The sequence below is a fragment of the Terrapene carolina genome, unplaced genomic scaffold (assembly GCF_002925995.2).
Source record: "Terrapene carolina triunguis isolate 2854851 unplaced genomic scaffold, T_m_triunguis-2.0 Scaffold190, whole genome shotgun sequence".
NCBI lineage: Eukaryota > Metazoa > Chordata > Testudines > Emydidae > Terrapene > Terrapene triunguis.
Window position 1 is genome coordinate 745,621 of NW_020664541.1, and position 13,393 is coordinate 759,013.

A 13,393-nucleotide genomic window follows, 5' to 3' on the forward strand; every position below is an offset into this window, starting at 1 on the left:
TCTCACATCACTGACATTGCAAATAAGAGCAGGTGAGGGACACAGTTTTTTTTTAGTTTAACACCTCATTTCTCTTTCCCTTTTCCCTGAACAAATCCATCAGTGGAGTCTACCCAGAGATCATACTTACTATCCCTAGGGAATAATGCAGAAGCTTTTCCCAGGAAAGTGTGTGCCATATCATGTTTGCATCATGTCCTCAGTGGCAACGTGGGTTTCATTGTTTCTTCATTATTCCTCAGCACCTAAGCAATGGAGACCAGTGGACAGTTTTGACAGCTCCTGATGATCATGATGAGAGACTTTAGCAGAGACTAAGTGGTGATGAGACCTAGCTCCTTGCATGTACGTGACCACAAAGAGGAGGTTTGCTTTTAAGCTTGTATCCTGCAAAAGTACCATCTCTGTTTTCCACCCACTGAGGTGAAATGAGGAAGAGACTTTGAACCCCCAGTTGGGGGAGTTTCTCAGAATAGGGTGGTGACCAGCAAATGTAAAGGGGAGCCATCCTGGGAGCCACCCTTCCCCTTGTTGAAAATGTCTACCTCTGTGCTTGAATCTTGTTGCATCTTGTGCTCACTTTATGTGCTAAAGACACAAGTGAGTCTGAAACGGACATGGCTCAGGGCCTAAAGCCCCTCCAGATTGAGATGTTTATTTCCGGTGAGAACAGGGTCACCTGCTTGTTCAAGCAGCAGCATCTGTGTGTTGGGGGGTCTTGTTTTTCTGTGGATATGCATGTTTTAAGGATCAGTGTTTATTTCTTATGTGGACAATAAGGGCACCCTCCATTGAGATTAGACAGGCTGGGAAGACTGGCTGTAGGTAGGTGGACACTCTACCCCTAGAGCTGAGGATGCAGCCTGTGAACTGTTCCCCTCTATCCCAGCAGGAGAATCTTGGTGCTGCTTGGAGTGGGCTAGGTGCTGAACCTCATTTAATGTGCAGACACGGAAAGTGAAGTGCTACAATGAGCTCCCTGTGAAAGAGTCCCAGGGTGTATCTCACACTGTTCTCCATGCGCATGGGGGAAAGGGTTGAGGGTAGAGGAGTCAATTGTAAAGCAATTGGTCTTGTTGAAATGCAGCTGTCCTTAATTTTTAAAGTTCCATGAATCAGTTTGGCCCAGTTTAGGGCATGACCCATTACCCATCTGTAGCTGCATCTGGAACCAGTAGAACTGAAGTAGGACCAGCCAGGGTTTGAAGGGTAACTTTTCCTCTTCACAGCTCTTTGATAGGACTGCATTCCTGGAGGAAGGGTTATAATCCCATCCTGCCCAGTTAGAAGAGGGAACAAAGTGCAACCAACCACTATCCAAAGCCTGTGCTGGACTTATACACCACACTTGGGACTTTCCCCATACATGTACATACATTCCTCCCTTCAACCCTTGGGCTTCAGTGGCAGTCATGGCACTAGAACCAGAACTGCTGCCACTACCTCCCTGCTCTCAGAGCAGGGTAGATGTCCTACTCTAAGACACTGTTATTACAAAATGTTTACAGGCTGAGGACTTTTCCCTCTGCTTCCCATGGGTGGAACTGTATAATTGCCATTAGGCTCTTCTGTCCCTAGCACTATGGCAGCCCCCAGCTCTGGCTCAGAAAGGGCAGGTCTAAAGTGTCCATCTGTTAGAGCTGCAGCTGCTGGGGTGATTAGCTTGGGAAGAACAGGCAGCGGGAGATGTAGCTGCAAAGAACGAGGCTTAACTTTCCCACGAGTGCTTTATTTTTATCTGAGCCCTGAACACAATGCTTGTTAAGGGCAATTGTTAATTCTGGCCCGTGGCCTTCTCTTCAGTAACTTTTTATTTGTCTGGACAATCTTGGTGCTGTGAGTGACTGTGATTGTAAAACTAAGTACTGTGGACTTTTCCTCTGTGACCTGAGATATGTCAAGGGGATGCTAGCTTCTTGGCCAAAAGGAAGAACTGGCAGGTGTGCCTGCATGCACGTAGGGATTCCCCCAACCAAATAGTCAATATTAAACAGAAAACTAACATACTCAAAGAACAAACCAATGTACCATTCAAACAGTAATGAATCAGTACCCTAAACTAAGAGTACTCCACTCCCTGTAGTCAAACAGCCACGTTGTAGAGTAGACCAATTTACCAAAAAGAGATGGAGAGAAAAGCTGCCTTAGCCAGAACTAAACCTTGCTGTTCTTACTCATGCTAAACTCACATACAAAACATGAAGAATTTGGCCCCCGTGAGTCACTGGCACATATTCATACAGCTCAGACAGTAGAAGTCACAGCAGAATTGTTAATATAACTCTGACTTTGATACTACTTCACCGTAGATATCAATTGCAATGGAACTGCTGTTTCAACAGCAAGTGCCTTCCCCCACCAGACAGACACTGGTGTGAAAATGGCATATTGGACATTTAACTATTCAGATGGCAGTTTTTTTTAAATCTAGTATCAACATGACAAGATTTTATAAGCAGTGCATTACTCTTAAGGTTACATTTGTTCTCTGATTCACAGTCAAGTTGAGCATACTGAAGAGATCCAGAATATATATATTTTGCTATAGATTGCTCTGTAGAAGTTTTATTCTCTTTAGTATATGGAGTTGTTCCTAGTACCTGCCATTGTGTCCTGACCTCCTCCCACCGCCAACCTAATTAGCAGCAGTTTGGCTAACATGCAGCTTTGTTAGTATATCTCATTGACGGAAGCACCTTGAAATCAAAATTGGCAGCTGTATTACCACTTATGAAACAATACCTAAATATTAAAGCTCTTACATTTCTTTTCTGTTTATAAGCCTGTCATAGCTTTCTGCAACTCCCCTCTCTTTAATCCCCCACCTTGTTCTGCTGAACAAGTATATTCACAATTTGAAAATTATGTCCCCACCCCACCTTCTATGCAGGCCCCCTTCTCCGCCTACATCTACCTACGCTAATTATTGGCTTAAGTGAATAATTTTGCTAAAACACAATCTACCATATGAAGATAAAGGCCTCTAAGCATCCATTCTGTCATACACTAGTGTGCAGATTACCCCTGCACCAGAATTCAACTGGTTAGGGGAGGAGTTGTTCTGGCACTGCCCCTCACTTAAGAGGCTAGCAAACAGTAAGAGGTGATCACCCGAGGGAGGGGAAAATGAAGTTAGAGAAAAGATACAGCCTGTGGCACAAGGCAGCTTGGCATCCCCACTAGCATCAATCTGAGTTTGTATTTTTTAATAAATGAGATTGTTCTTAAAATAAAATTGGACATTTGTGACCAAGTGTGTGTCTTTCCCTTTGAGTTTCTTATCAGTGTATTGATATGGGTATTGCAGGGCACGTTTACATTAAAACGTTCACTCAAACTATTTGCCCTCCCCCTTTGATTACTTAAAAGCGACAATGGATTTTCTTCAACCTTCACTTCCTCACTCAGAGCCAAATGAGAAATTTCAACGCAAAAGGACAACTACTTGAGAAGGGTATAAGCAAGTCAAGAACACAGTTCAGGCAGCACTTCTATTCTGAGCTCAGCACATTTTAAGACATTTCTTGAAAAGGACTTACCAAAACAAACAAAAACCATACAGGTAATTGTGAAGTCTTCATGGGCTTACAATGAAGCAAAAGTATTAAAAAAGGCACCTCCGGCACCTTACTTTCCCCATCTCTAAGAGCAGTAACACTTATTTCCCCCTCAGTGGCCATAGGGCTAATGATCGTAGAGCATGTTGAGCCCAGTGCTATTTATTTGTTTAGCCCCAACCCACATGTTTGGTCCTATACAAAACATAGAATGAAGACAGCTCCTGGTCCCGAGCATTGTTATTTGCAGGAACTTTTCTGTTTGCTGCTTTGTGGCTGTACAGGCACAGACAGACAGTTCCGGATGCTGATGGTCCTACATTCAGCCAACCAAATCCCACAGACAAATTTTGACTGCTGATGGCAAGTATGGTCGTGAGGAAGACAACTTTCAATGAGGGGTTTCCCTCCCGCTCCCGTGTCCCAGGTGGCCACCCCTGTTCCTGAACATTTTGGCATTTCATGACTGGCTCAATTTCATACTTCAGTGCTTTGTTTTGCGTTCAAGGGGGAAGTGTCCTGCATAGGTGAAGATCAAATGAAGGAGGACATTCTAGATCCTTTAATCATTTCAGTGTGAGCATCTTCTGAAAGTATATTATTCCTTTAATTAAAAAAGAAAATTAGAAAAAAACAAGATACAATCAGTTATAAAAATACATCATTGTATTGGTTGCACAGGCAGAAGTGGCAATGTGGAGTAATAGCTACTCAAAACTTTCATTTGAAAAGTCAATGTATAAATCATAGAAAAAACAAAATATTTGAAGTTGTTCAGATGTAATCAGCATAGGCTGAAGAAAATCAGTTAGCCATCTCAGAAATGAACAAATGCTTCATGTAAATGCAAGACATAAGTTTACATCTTGTTGTCCAACATGTGCAATTAGCAAGGTGGAAAGGCAGGAGTCTTGTATGATCCCAAAATGGGAGAGGAAAAAAATGCAGTTTGGATTGGGGGCTTTTACTCCTCAAAAAGCCATTCCCTGATTGGCTGAGTTGAACAAGCTGCCACAGTGCATGGGGTAATCTCCAGCTTTAAATAGGTTTACTTTTCTATCTAGCCGATCCCACAAGGGACAATGCTGGATTGTTCACTACAGAGTGTTCTCCTAGTTTGTTAAAACCAGTTTTGAAATCTCTCAACTGATGAAGTTTCCAGCACTACTTGTGGGAGATGACTCCGCAGTCTCCACTACTAGGAAATGTTTTTCAATGTTTAGCCTGAACTTCCTTTGTTCAAATTTACGTTAATACTAGTTACATCTCCAGGGATCATCTTACATTGGTTTCACTCCAGCATCCCTCCCTTGTTCGTTATATTCCCCACGCTTAGGCAACATATGTTCAAGCTATGCGTACTACTAGGGCTGTCAAGTGATTAGAAAAATTAATTGCAATTAATTGCAGTTTAAAATCACACTATTAAACAATAATAGAATACCATTTATGTAAATATTTTTTGGGGTTTTCTATATTTTCAAATATAGGATCAGGGCTGGGGGCTCTGGGTTTCCACCCCGCTCGGTGCTTCAGCCTCCCTTGCATGGGCAGTGCGTGAACCGCCGGCCGGGGGAGGCTAGCCCTCACCCCAACCCCTTCTGCCTGAGGCCCCCCCCTCCTGCCCCACTGGAGCCGAGCCCCTCCCACCTTGGCCACCATCCCAGTCCCGCCCCAGGCTAGCCCCAAAGGAGCGTCAGCAGGATGGGCGGCTCCAGCCTCGGAGCACTGGGAAGGCGGGTAGTGCACAGCCCCAGCCCCCACCAGTCCCGGAGCACGGGCAGCCGCAGCACACCCCACCCCAGAGCGCGGGAAGGCAGGCAGCCCCAGCCAGAGCACTAGGGGCTGGAGGACTGGAGCAGCACGCGGGGAGCAGTGGTAAGCAGGGGGTGGGGCCACGCCTGGCTGTTTGGGGAGGCAGAGCCTCCCCCAGCCTATGCAACCTGCTGCCCATGCCCCCTCAGGGCACAGGGCTCCAGCCCTCCTGCCACCTGGGAAGCCGTGGGCTGGGACTTCAACCCCTCCCCCACTGCCTGGGGAGCTGCACTCTGGGGCTCTTTTAATCCTTCCCCTGCTGCCCGTGGAGCTGCAGGCTGAGGCTTTTTCAGCTCCCCTGCCACAGGCTTAACATGTTAATTTTGTTTTCAGTTAATCACAGCCATTAAATGTGATTGACAGCCCTGTTTACTACTAAATTTTTCTTCCAAACAGTCTTTCAGACCCTTAATTGTGTTTACTGCTTTTCTCACCATATCTCCAATTTGAAATCTTCCTGATATTGAGATGCCCAGAAATGAACACAATATCCTGGTTGGAACGATCAGTGCAACAGAAAAAACACATTTCCTCCCTGATCTATGATGTGAAGACCATATGCAGCCCCAAAGCACATTCTTTTTTTCTGCTGTAATTACACTGCAAGCTCCTATCCCATTTTCTGACCACCAAGCTTACATTTCTTTTGGTGTTGCTGCTTTTCAAGTGCCTTCCACTCATCATGGGTTGAGGGGAAAGTACCAAGGAGACAAAACTACCCACTTAAAAATGTTCATCCCAATTATTGCTCAGCATCCTGCTATGCTGCTTAACGGCCAGGCACGTATGGCAATGCCAACATGTGTAATGCATTAGAAAATCCCAGCACTCAGGTACTACCACAAGTGGGTCTACCGGGATCTGTCATCACTAGGGCCCTATCAATTTAATGGCATGAAAAAACATGTCATGGACTGTGAAATAAGCCCTTTCCTGTGAAATCTGATGTCCCCTTGTTCCTAGGAGCGCCCCAGCAAAGGGGGCTCTTAGCTCTGGGTGGGCAGGGGAGGGACAGGACTTGTCCATCTCCTCCTGCACAGCTGCTCTGGGGAGGCGGGTGGGGAAGAGACCAGACCCACCTCCAGGTGCCTCCACCTGCTGTAGGGTGCTCTCTGGGACTGGGCAGTAGTCCCAGAGGTTCCTGCAGCTGGAGGAGGCTTGTGGAGTTGTGTCCGATCTGCCATGTGCTGCTGGGAGCACCCCAGCAAAGAGGGCTCCTAGCTCTGGCTGTGCAGGGGAGGACAGTCCAGCTCTGAAGGCAGCACAGAAGTGAGGGTGGCAATCCCAAGACCTCCCCTACAACAGGTTTGCGACACCCCTCCCCCCCCAACGCACACAAATCGCTTTGGGTCGGGACCCCCACGGTTACAACACAAATTTCAGATTTAAACATCTGAAAATGTGAAATTTACCAGTCTTCAAATCCTGTGGCCATGAAATTGACCATAATGGACAGTGAATTTGGTAGGGCCCTAGTCATCACTGGTTGTGATCTGAGGTATAAATTACTTACTACAGCATTTACAATAAAGCTTAGCTAATAAACTGATATCAGAATCAGAGTCTTTACCCTCTCCTCCATAACTGTGACTTTAGTCCTCTACAATAAGCTGGAATGATGGTGTAACAGGCATCCTGAGAGATGCAGCCTGATGGACCACAATTTGCCTGTAATTAGTTCACAGTGGATTCTACACACAGTAGATTTCTTATGGAGTAACAGATTTAGTACCAATTCCTCCACAGCACATGCAGGGGACTAACATTGCTGTCATCTTCCTCCATTCAGAGATAGATTAGGAGGTAACAGTTGTGTTTTAAGAGGTATAGGTAGGTGGACCATACTGTATTCACTTGGCAAGTCTGCCTCCGGGTGATATGCATCAGTTAGAGATTTCCTACTGATTAGAACATAGGACCCTTGTTTTACAAGGATGAGGAGACTGCTTGAAGAAGAGTGCTGAAATTATACACACTACCACCCTCCAGCCCTATTTTTCAAATGGAATGGTCCTGGACAGAGAGTCTAAGAGTCCGCTGCACAATGACCTGTGTCCATCATCCCACCCATGTGCTCCCAGACAGATTTCTGCTGAATTTCCTGGAAAAGCAGCTTCTGTTGGAGACTCTTTAGACTGTCCAAGACCTCTGGAGAGAGACACTGAGAAGGCATCTTGTTTTCCTGTTCTTGGTCCTCCTCTTCCTCTTCCTCCACCAGATCATCAGGAGGCAAAGGGGAACATCTGGAGATGTAGCCCTGGTCTGATTGTACTGACTGTCTCTGATCTTTGCATGGGTTATTGAAAGCCATCTGCTGCTGCTGCTCTTCAACATCTTCTTGACAGAGAGATGGCTCAGAAGGAATGAGGCTTTGCTGGTAAAGAGAGTACATTAACCCCTCCAGCTGCTGCCTCATTTCATTTGGGAGGTGGTCTGCAGATCTCTGGTTGTCTGATGATGGGACATCAAAATCATCATGAAGGATGATGCTGTTCCTCATTGGGACACTAGTCTCCAGCAGAGGGATTCCTTCCATCCAATCTGTGTTGGTCAGCACCTGATGACTAGTTGCATTTTTACCTCCTGTAATAGAAATTGGCTCCACCATCTGAACTGGAGGTGCCTCATCCATGGGAATCATCAGGGTCTGGGAAGTTGGATTCCCCTGTGGATTAAGCTGAAGCTGCAGTTTAAAATTTCCACCCTCATCTTCATTCACATGGAGGCTAACTGCACAACAGCCATTGGGATCAGGCTCTTGAACATGCAGCTGCTGTTTTATAATTACCTCTCCATTACCCGGCATGAATTCTTCCAGTATTTCCTTATCCAGAGACTCATCTTCTGAGCAGGTGTTCTCTCTCTCAAACCAATCAGGGTACTTTGCCTGCCATTCCTGGAATGTCTGTACTGCCTCCTTCAACTTCCAGCCATTGGAGTTTTCAGCATAGTTTTCAGCGGTGATCTCCTGGATTTGATGGATCCGCCCTGGTTCAAACTTCTCCATATCCTGGATCAGAAAATAAATGTCCTCAAACCTGTCCATCAGCTGGTACTTGGATGTGACATTGAATGGGTCAGGAATATCCTTATCCTCACTTATGCCCTCAAAATAGCAGACTATATACATGCCAAAACAAGCTGGTTTCTTGAAGTCTGGTAGGATCAAATTCAAGGCTGGAGTGAACATGTCTCCAGTAGGCTGCCATTGATCTTGCTTGAGAGAGACAGCTGTTCCCTCCTTCCCAAGCATAGCCTGCCATTTGGCCCGGGTGCCCCGAGAACACAAAATGATGATCTTTGAAGATAGTTCTTCCATTTCTTTTTTCTGTCGAGTAAGCCAGGGTAAGGCCCCGATCTCTGAAATCTGACGCTTTTCCAGCAGATCCAGGACTACCTCAGTACCACAGACTGTGATCAAGAACTGGGCAAACTTCAGTACCACATCTACATAGAGTGGGTGGTCAGCAGAGTACACAATCCAAACCTTCCGGGGCCTCAGGGATGGTGGAGTCAGCTGTGGAGGTAACAGCTCTGAAAAAAGGTGAAAAAAGTACAATTGTTCATTCCAATAACATTTGCTGAAGCAGTATCTGGGTAATCCAGAAGCAATTAACTGACCAAGGACACACCACACGGATAAATACAACATGGCAAGATCCAACCTCCACAAAGCCAGAGACATGGCCCTTTGACATGGCCCCTCCTCCCTCTCCTGATGATCTACCACAAGCAAAAAAAAAGAAAGAGCGCTCTCTCAGCCACCATTTTATTCTAGTGAAAAAGCCAAGCAACTCTAAAAGCCCTCCTCAAGCCCGCAAGCGAAAGCTGAGCTCCCTGTCCTGACAGGTCCCCAAGCAATCAAGCTTAGCTCTAGGACACACAGATGGACAAATGTAGTCACAGCCCATTCTCATCTCATTTGCAGATCCATAGTTTCTAAAGGATTTCATTAGATAAAGCAGCAGCCCCCTGGGGGAAGGCAAAAGCTTCACACCTGGGTTGTTCTCTGTCCAAGGCTGCTAGTGTCCCATAAGTCCCTTCTGGTTAGAGAGAACAGCTTTAAAGTTGCAGAGCAATATTTTGGTATCAAGAAACATCAATAGCAAATTAATCCTAGTCTAGACTCCAAAGGGCAGTTAAGGCAGGTTCCTAGAATGTGCAGCATGAAGGGACTCTCCTACAGCATAGAAAGTCTCTCTTACCATGGCTGCTATATTTCCTGTGCTGGCGGCCTGAAAGAGAAAAAAATACATGGTCAAATCTGAAGAAATTTGAATTATGTTTTTAGATTGTGCCCTTCAAAGACCAGAAAGCAAACACCTTACAGTGGGCTGAAGGAAAAGTTTGTACTGGCAGTTCCCTGATCGCAGAGCATCACACAAGGATTCAGGGAAGTAAATGAAGAGAAATGAGGGAGCGGCATAAACGTGCCTCTGAGTCTCACTCCCCAGCTGACATCGTCCTTACCTACTTGTCTTCGGGTCATGTAAATAGCACCAGCTATGACTGATCCCACCAGTAAAATGCAGATGCCAGTGATACACCAGTATAGCCACATAATCGGATCATCTATGGCACAAGAAGAGCAGAATAAGACACAACTTTACATGGCCAAGGAGTCTCACCCAGCAACAAAATGCTGTACTGACCACCAGAAGTCAGCTGAACAGCAGCACCCTGTCCCCAAAAATACTGAGAAGTAGCAGGAAGAAGGAAACCCACTAATTCCTCCTTATAGCACCAAAGTAGCAACACTGCAGTTATGGCTGAGAACGCTTAAACTCCTATTTTCAGATGCTTAACTTTCTCTCTCTTTTTTTTTTTTTTAAAAACTCCTTTGGGATGAAATGTCTCATGTTTGTTCAGCCCAGAGGCAAATTCTTTTGGAAATTTGGGAAAGATTCCATTTAGCTGCTTGAGCTATCACAGCCTGATAAGAGGGTTTTAAACAGTAGAAAAAACCACCCAAACTGTACACATATATATTAAAATATGTGACAAGCTGTGACAGAATGTTCCTGTGTCCACACCCTACACATGACTAATAATTTTTGTGCAAGGCATGTTTAGTAAGGTATAATTTGAAAATTCATCGTTTGCTGATCAGTACTGTCCTGATAAAATGTGTGTGGCAACAGTCTGTGATTTTATAAGATTCCACTGTGTGGTGTTAACACCACATGCTCCAAGCAGAAGTTGGCAAATATTCCTTTGTTTAAGACAGGCCTGTTTGCTGCTTAAATGCATATTAAGCAAAGCAAACAGACATCAAGCAGGAAAAGAAACAAAAGAATCTCCAACAGGTGAGGAAAAAGCAGCATGGAACATCCTTCCCCATACACCTTTTGTCTCCTGGTATGCAGCTGGAAATGTTTTTCAAGTGGGGGACTGAAACTATAAAAAGGAAGGACAAACATGCCCCCTGCCCATTCCCAGCACCTGAAGCAACAAAGGAAGCATTTGCTAGATTCGGGAAGAAGAGGTCCTTGACCCAAGAAGTTTGGTCAACAGTAAGACTGCTGAAGGCATGTGGTGAGAAAACTGTGCTTTGAATCTAACATAGTCTGTTAAATTAGGCATCAGTTGCATTGTGTCTTTATTTTTCTTGTAACCATTTTGACTTATGCCTAATTACTTGTGCTTACTTAAAATCTCTCTTTGTAGTTAATAAACTTGTTTTATTGTTTTATCTAATGCAGTGTGTTTTAATTGAATTGTCTGGGAAACTCCATTTGGGGTGGCAAGTTGTGTGCATATTATTCCTTTAAAGAGATAAGGGACTTTAAATATAACATATTGTCCAGGAGAGGGCTGGACTGTACAGGACATACATTTCTTGGGGGAGAAATCTAAGACTGGCATGTGTGTTGGGGTCACCATGCAGAATAACCAAGGCTAGTGAGAGGCAGAGTATAACCCCAGTGTGGCTGGTAGGCTGCAGTTACACACAGACAGTCGGTGTGGCTTGTGTGCTGGAAGACTGTGACCTACTTCATCAAGGCATTGTAAGGCACCCAATGTTGCTGGTCAGGGATGACACAGCTGCTAATTAGTCTGCATTGTGCCCTTGTATGTCACATGCAGCTTTTACTGTGTAAATTCAAACTGCTGAGCAAAACAGAAAGTAAGTCACCCTCCCCCTGACCACACATTGCTTTGCTTTTAAGAGACATACTTCTAAACAAGTAGTTCCTTTAAGAAAAGATGCACATTATATATATCGTATACAAGCTCTCTCTTTTAATACAAAATAAGGCAGCTCTGTTAGATTTCTGCATTCTGGAGTGAACACACCTAAAGCCTGTGTGTAGCAGGGTGACTACTTAGAATAATCCCACACCTTGCATGTATTGTCTCACATGCAAGCAAAGTTAGTTTATTATCTATACTACATACAGAGTAAAATAACCACAAAGGAAGATTTTAATAGGAATAGGAATGAGTTATTGTCTTACCTGCAGGATATGTAGCTGCAAAGGAATCAAACATAGAACAGAAAGTTAGATCAAGGCTCAGCTATCACCTATAAAATAATGCAAATCTAATGTAGAAGAAAGGAGTCCTCACGTGGAGCAACTGAGGGACATGGGATGACAGCAGAATGTCTCAAACAGTCGGTGCCACAAATGGTAAAGAATGGTTGAATCTGGAGTTGAAACAAATCAGGAAATCAGAAAACAGTACTGGAAGTAACTAACTTGCTTTACCCTGTCTCGAGACAAAGATTATAATCCCATTTTCTCTTCAAGATGTTAAAGGATTACAGATTCTGGGACTACTCCATATACACAGACAAGAACTGGCCATTAGAGGTGCCTACAGCTATGTCAGTCCCAGTCTCTCTCAGGAGTGATTAGTATGGGGAAAATGAGGTAAGGACGAACCACTGTCTACAGAGAATTCATCGATGTGTATGATGTTCTTTCAGAAGTGTACATAATTTTTCCTGGGCAACTAGGGATTAGTCATGGACAGAGCTCCGTGTTGTACAAACAACCTAATATTCAGAGATTGTTCACCACTCCCCCTCTCCTCCCTTGAGTGAAAAGAATTGAGATCCTACCTGTACTTTGTAATTGCAACAGGCTTTTAAGTTCTCCTCGATTTTGACAGTGACATTCACACGGTGCTGCTGTCCACTCTGCAGAGGCTAACAGACAAAAGGATTACAAGGAAAGGCAGAAGAAAATGGCATAAAGCTCTGAAGAAGGGAGGGAAAATGAGGATGAGAGCAGTGGGAGTATGTGGGTCACAAGATGTTACGGTGCTAGGCACAGGGAGAGTTTATAATAGACTTTAATAGGAGCTGAGAGCAGCCCTACAGAAGAATAATATAGTGAGGGTCCCACAGCAACAAGCAGTGGGCCTACATGTTATAATTAAGGCTCCGATTTAGTCACGGAGGTCACAGAATCTATGAATTCAGCCCTGTTGGCTGGGAGCGGCAGGGTCCCACAGTGGCAGGAAGCTGTGAGGTACCCCTGCCACCTGAGGAAGCAGTGTCCCCAAGCTCCCAGCTGCTGTGGGCAGGGGGGGATCCCTGCAGCTCCCCGGCCGCCATGGGAGGGGAAGTGGGGGAACCCTGCAGCTCTCCGGCCGCAGTTGGGGGCCGCCCTGGAACTCACAGCCACCCGGCATCTGCCCAGCCCCTTCCCATTTGGTCATGGATATTTTTTTAGCAAAAGTCAGGAACAGGTCACGGGCTTCCATGAATTTTTCTTTATTGCCCGTGACCTGTCCCTGATTTTTACTAAAAATATCAGAGACAAAATCTCAGCCTTAGTTATAATACTCCCTTAATTGAATACATGTGTTAAGTAGAGATGGGCTAACAGACTTTTTGGTTCGCTGGCAATTCTGAAAAGAAATAAAAAAAAATGAAAAAATGGTTTCAAGTCAAACAAAACATTTTATTTTGATTTGAGCATTTTTAATGTTTATTTTAAAATAAAATTAAAGGACGTTTCAAAATAAACTCATTTTGAACAAAAACCAAAGAATTTTGTTTAGAAAGTGTC

At 44.7% G+C, this 13,393-nt stretch overlaps 1 protein-coding gene across 1 annotated transcript in view; it reads right to left on the minus strand.

Moving 5' to 3' along the window:
* Positions 1–6,784: 6,784 nt before the first annotated feature.
* IL17RA (interleukin 17 receptor A) overlaps positions 6,785–13,393 on the minus strand; it is a 44,059-nt gene continuing 37,450 nt past the window's right edge. The window contains exons 6-12 of the mRNA XM_029912113.1: positions 13,184–13,232; positions 12,439–12,525; positions 11,943–12,021; positions 11,831–11,845; positions 9,843–9,944; positions 9,578–9,607; positions 6,785–8,906 (exon numbers count right to left, since the gene is read on the minus strand). Coding sequence (XP_029767973.1) covers positions 7,399–8,906; positions 9,578–9,607; positions 9,843–9,944; positions 11,831–11,845; positions 11,943–12,021; positions 12,439–12,525; positions 13,184–13,232 — 1,870 coding nt within the window. The 3' untranslated portion in view covers positions 6,785–7,398. The remainder of the gene's footprint in view (positions 8,907–9,577; positions 9,608–9,842; positions 9,945–11,830; positions 11,846–11,942; positions 12,022–12,438; positions 12,526–13,183; positions 13,233–13,393) is intronic.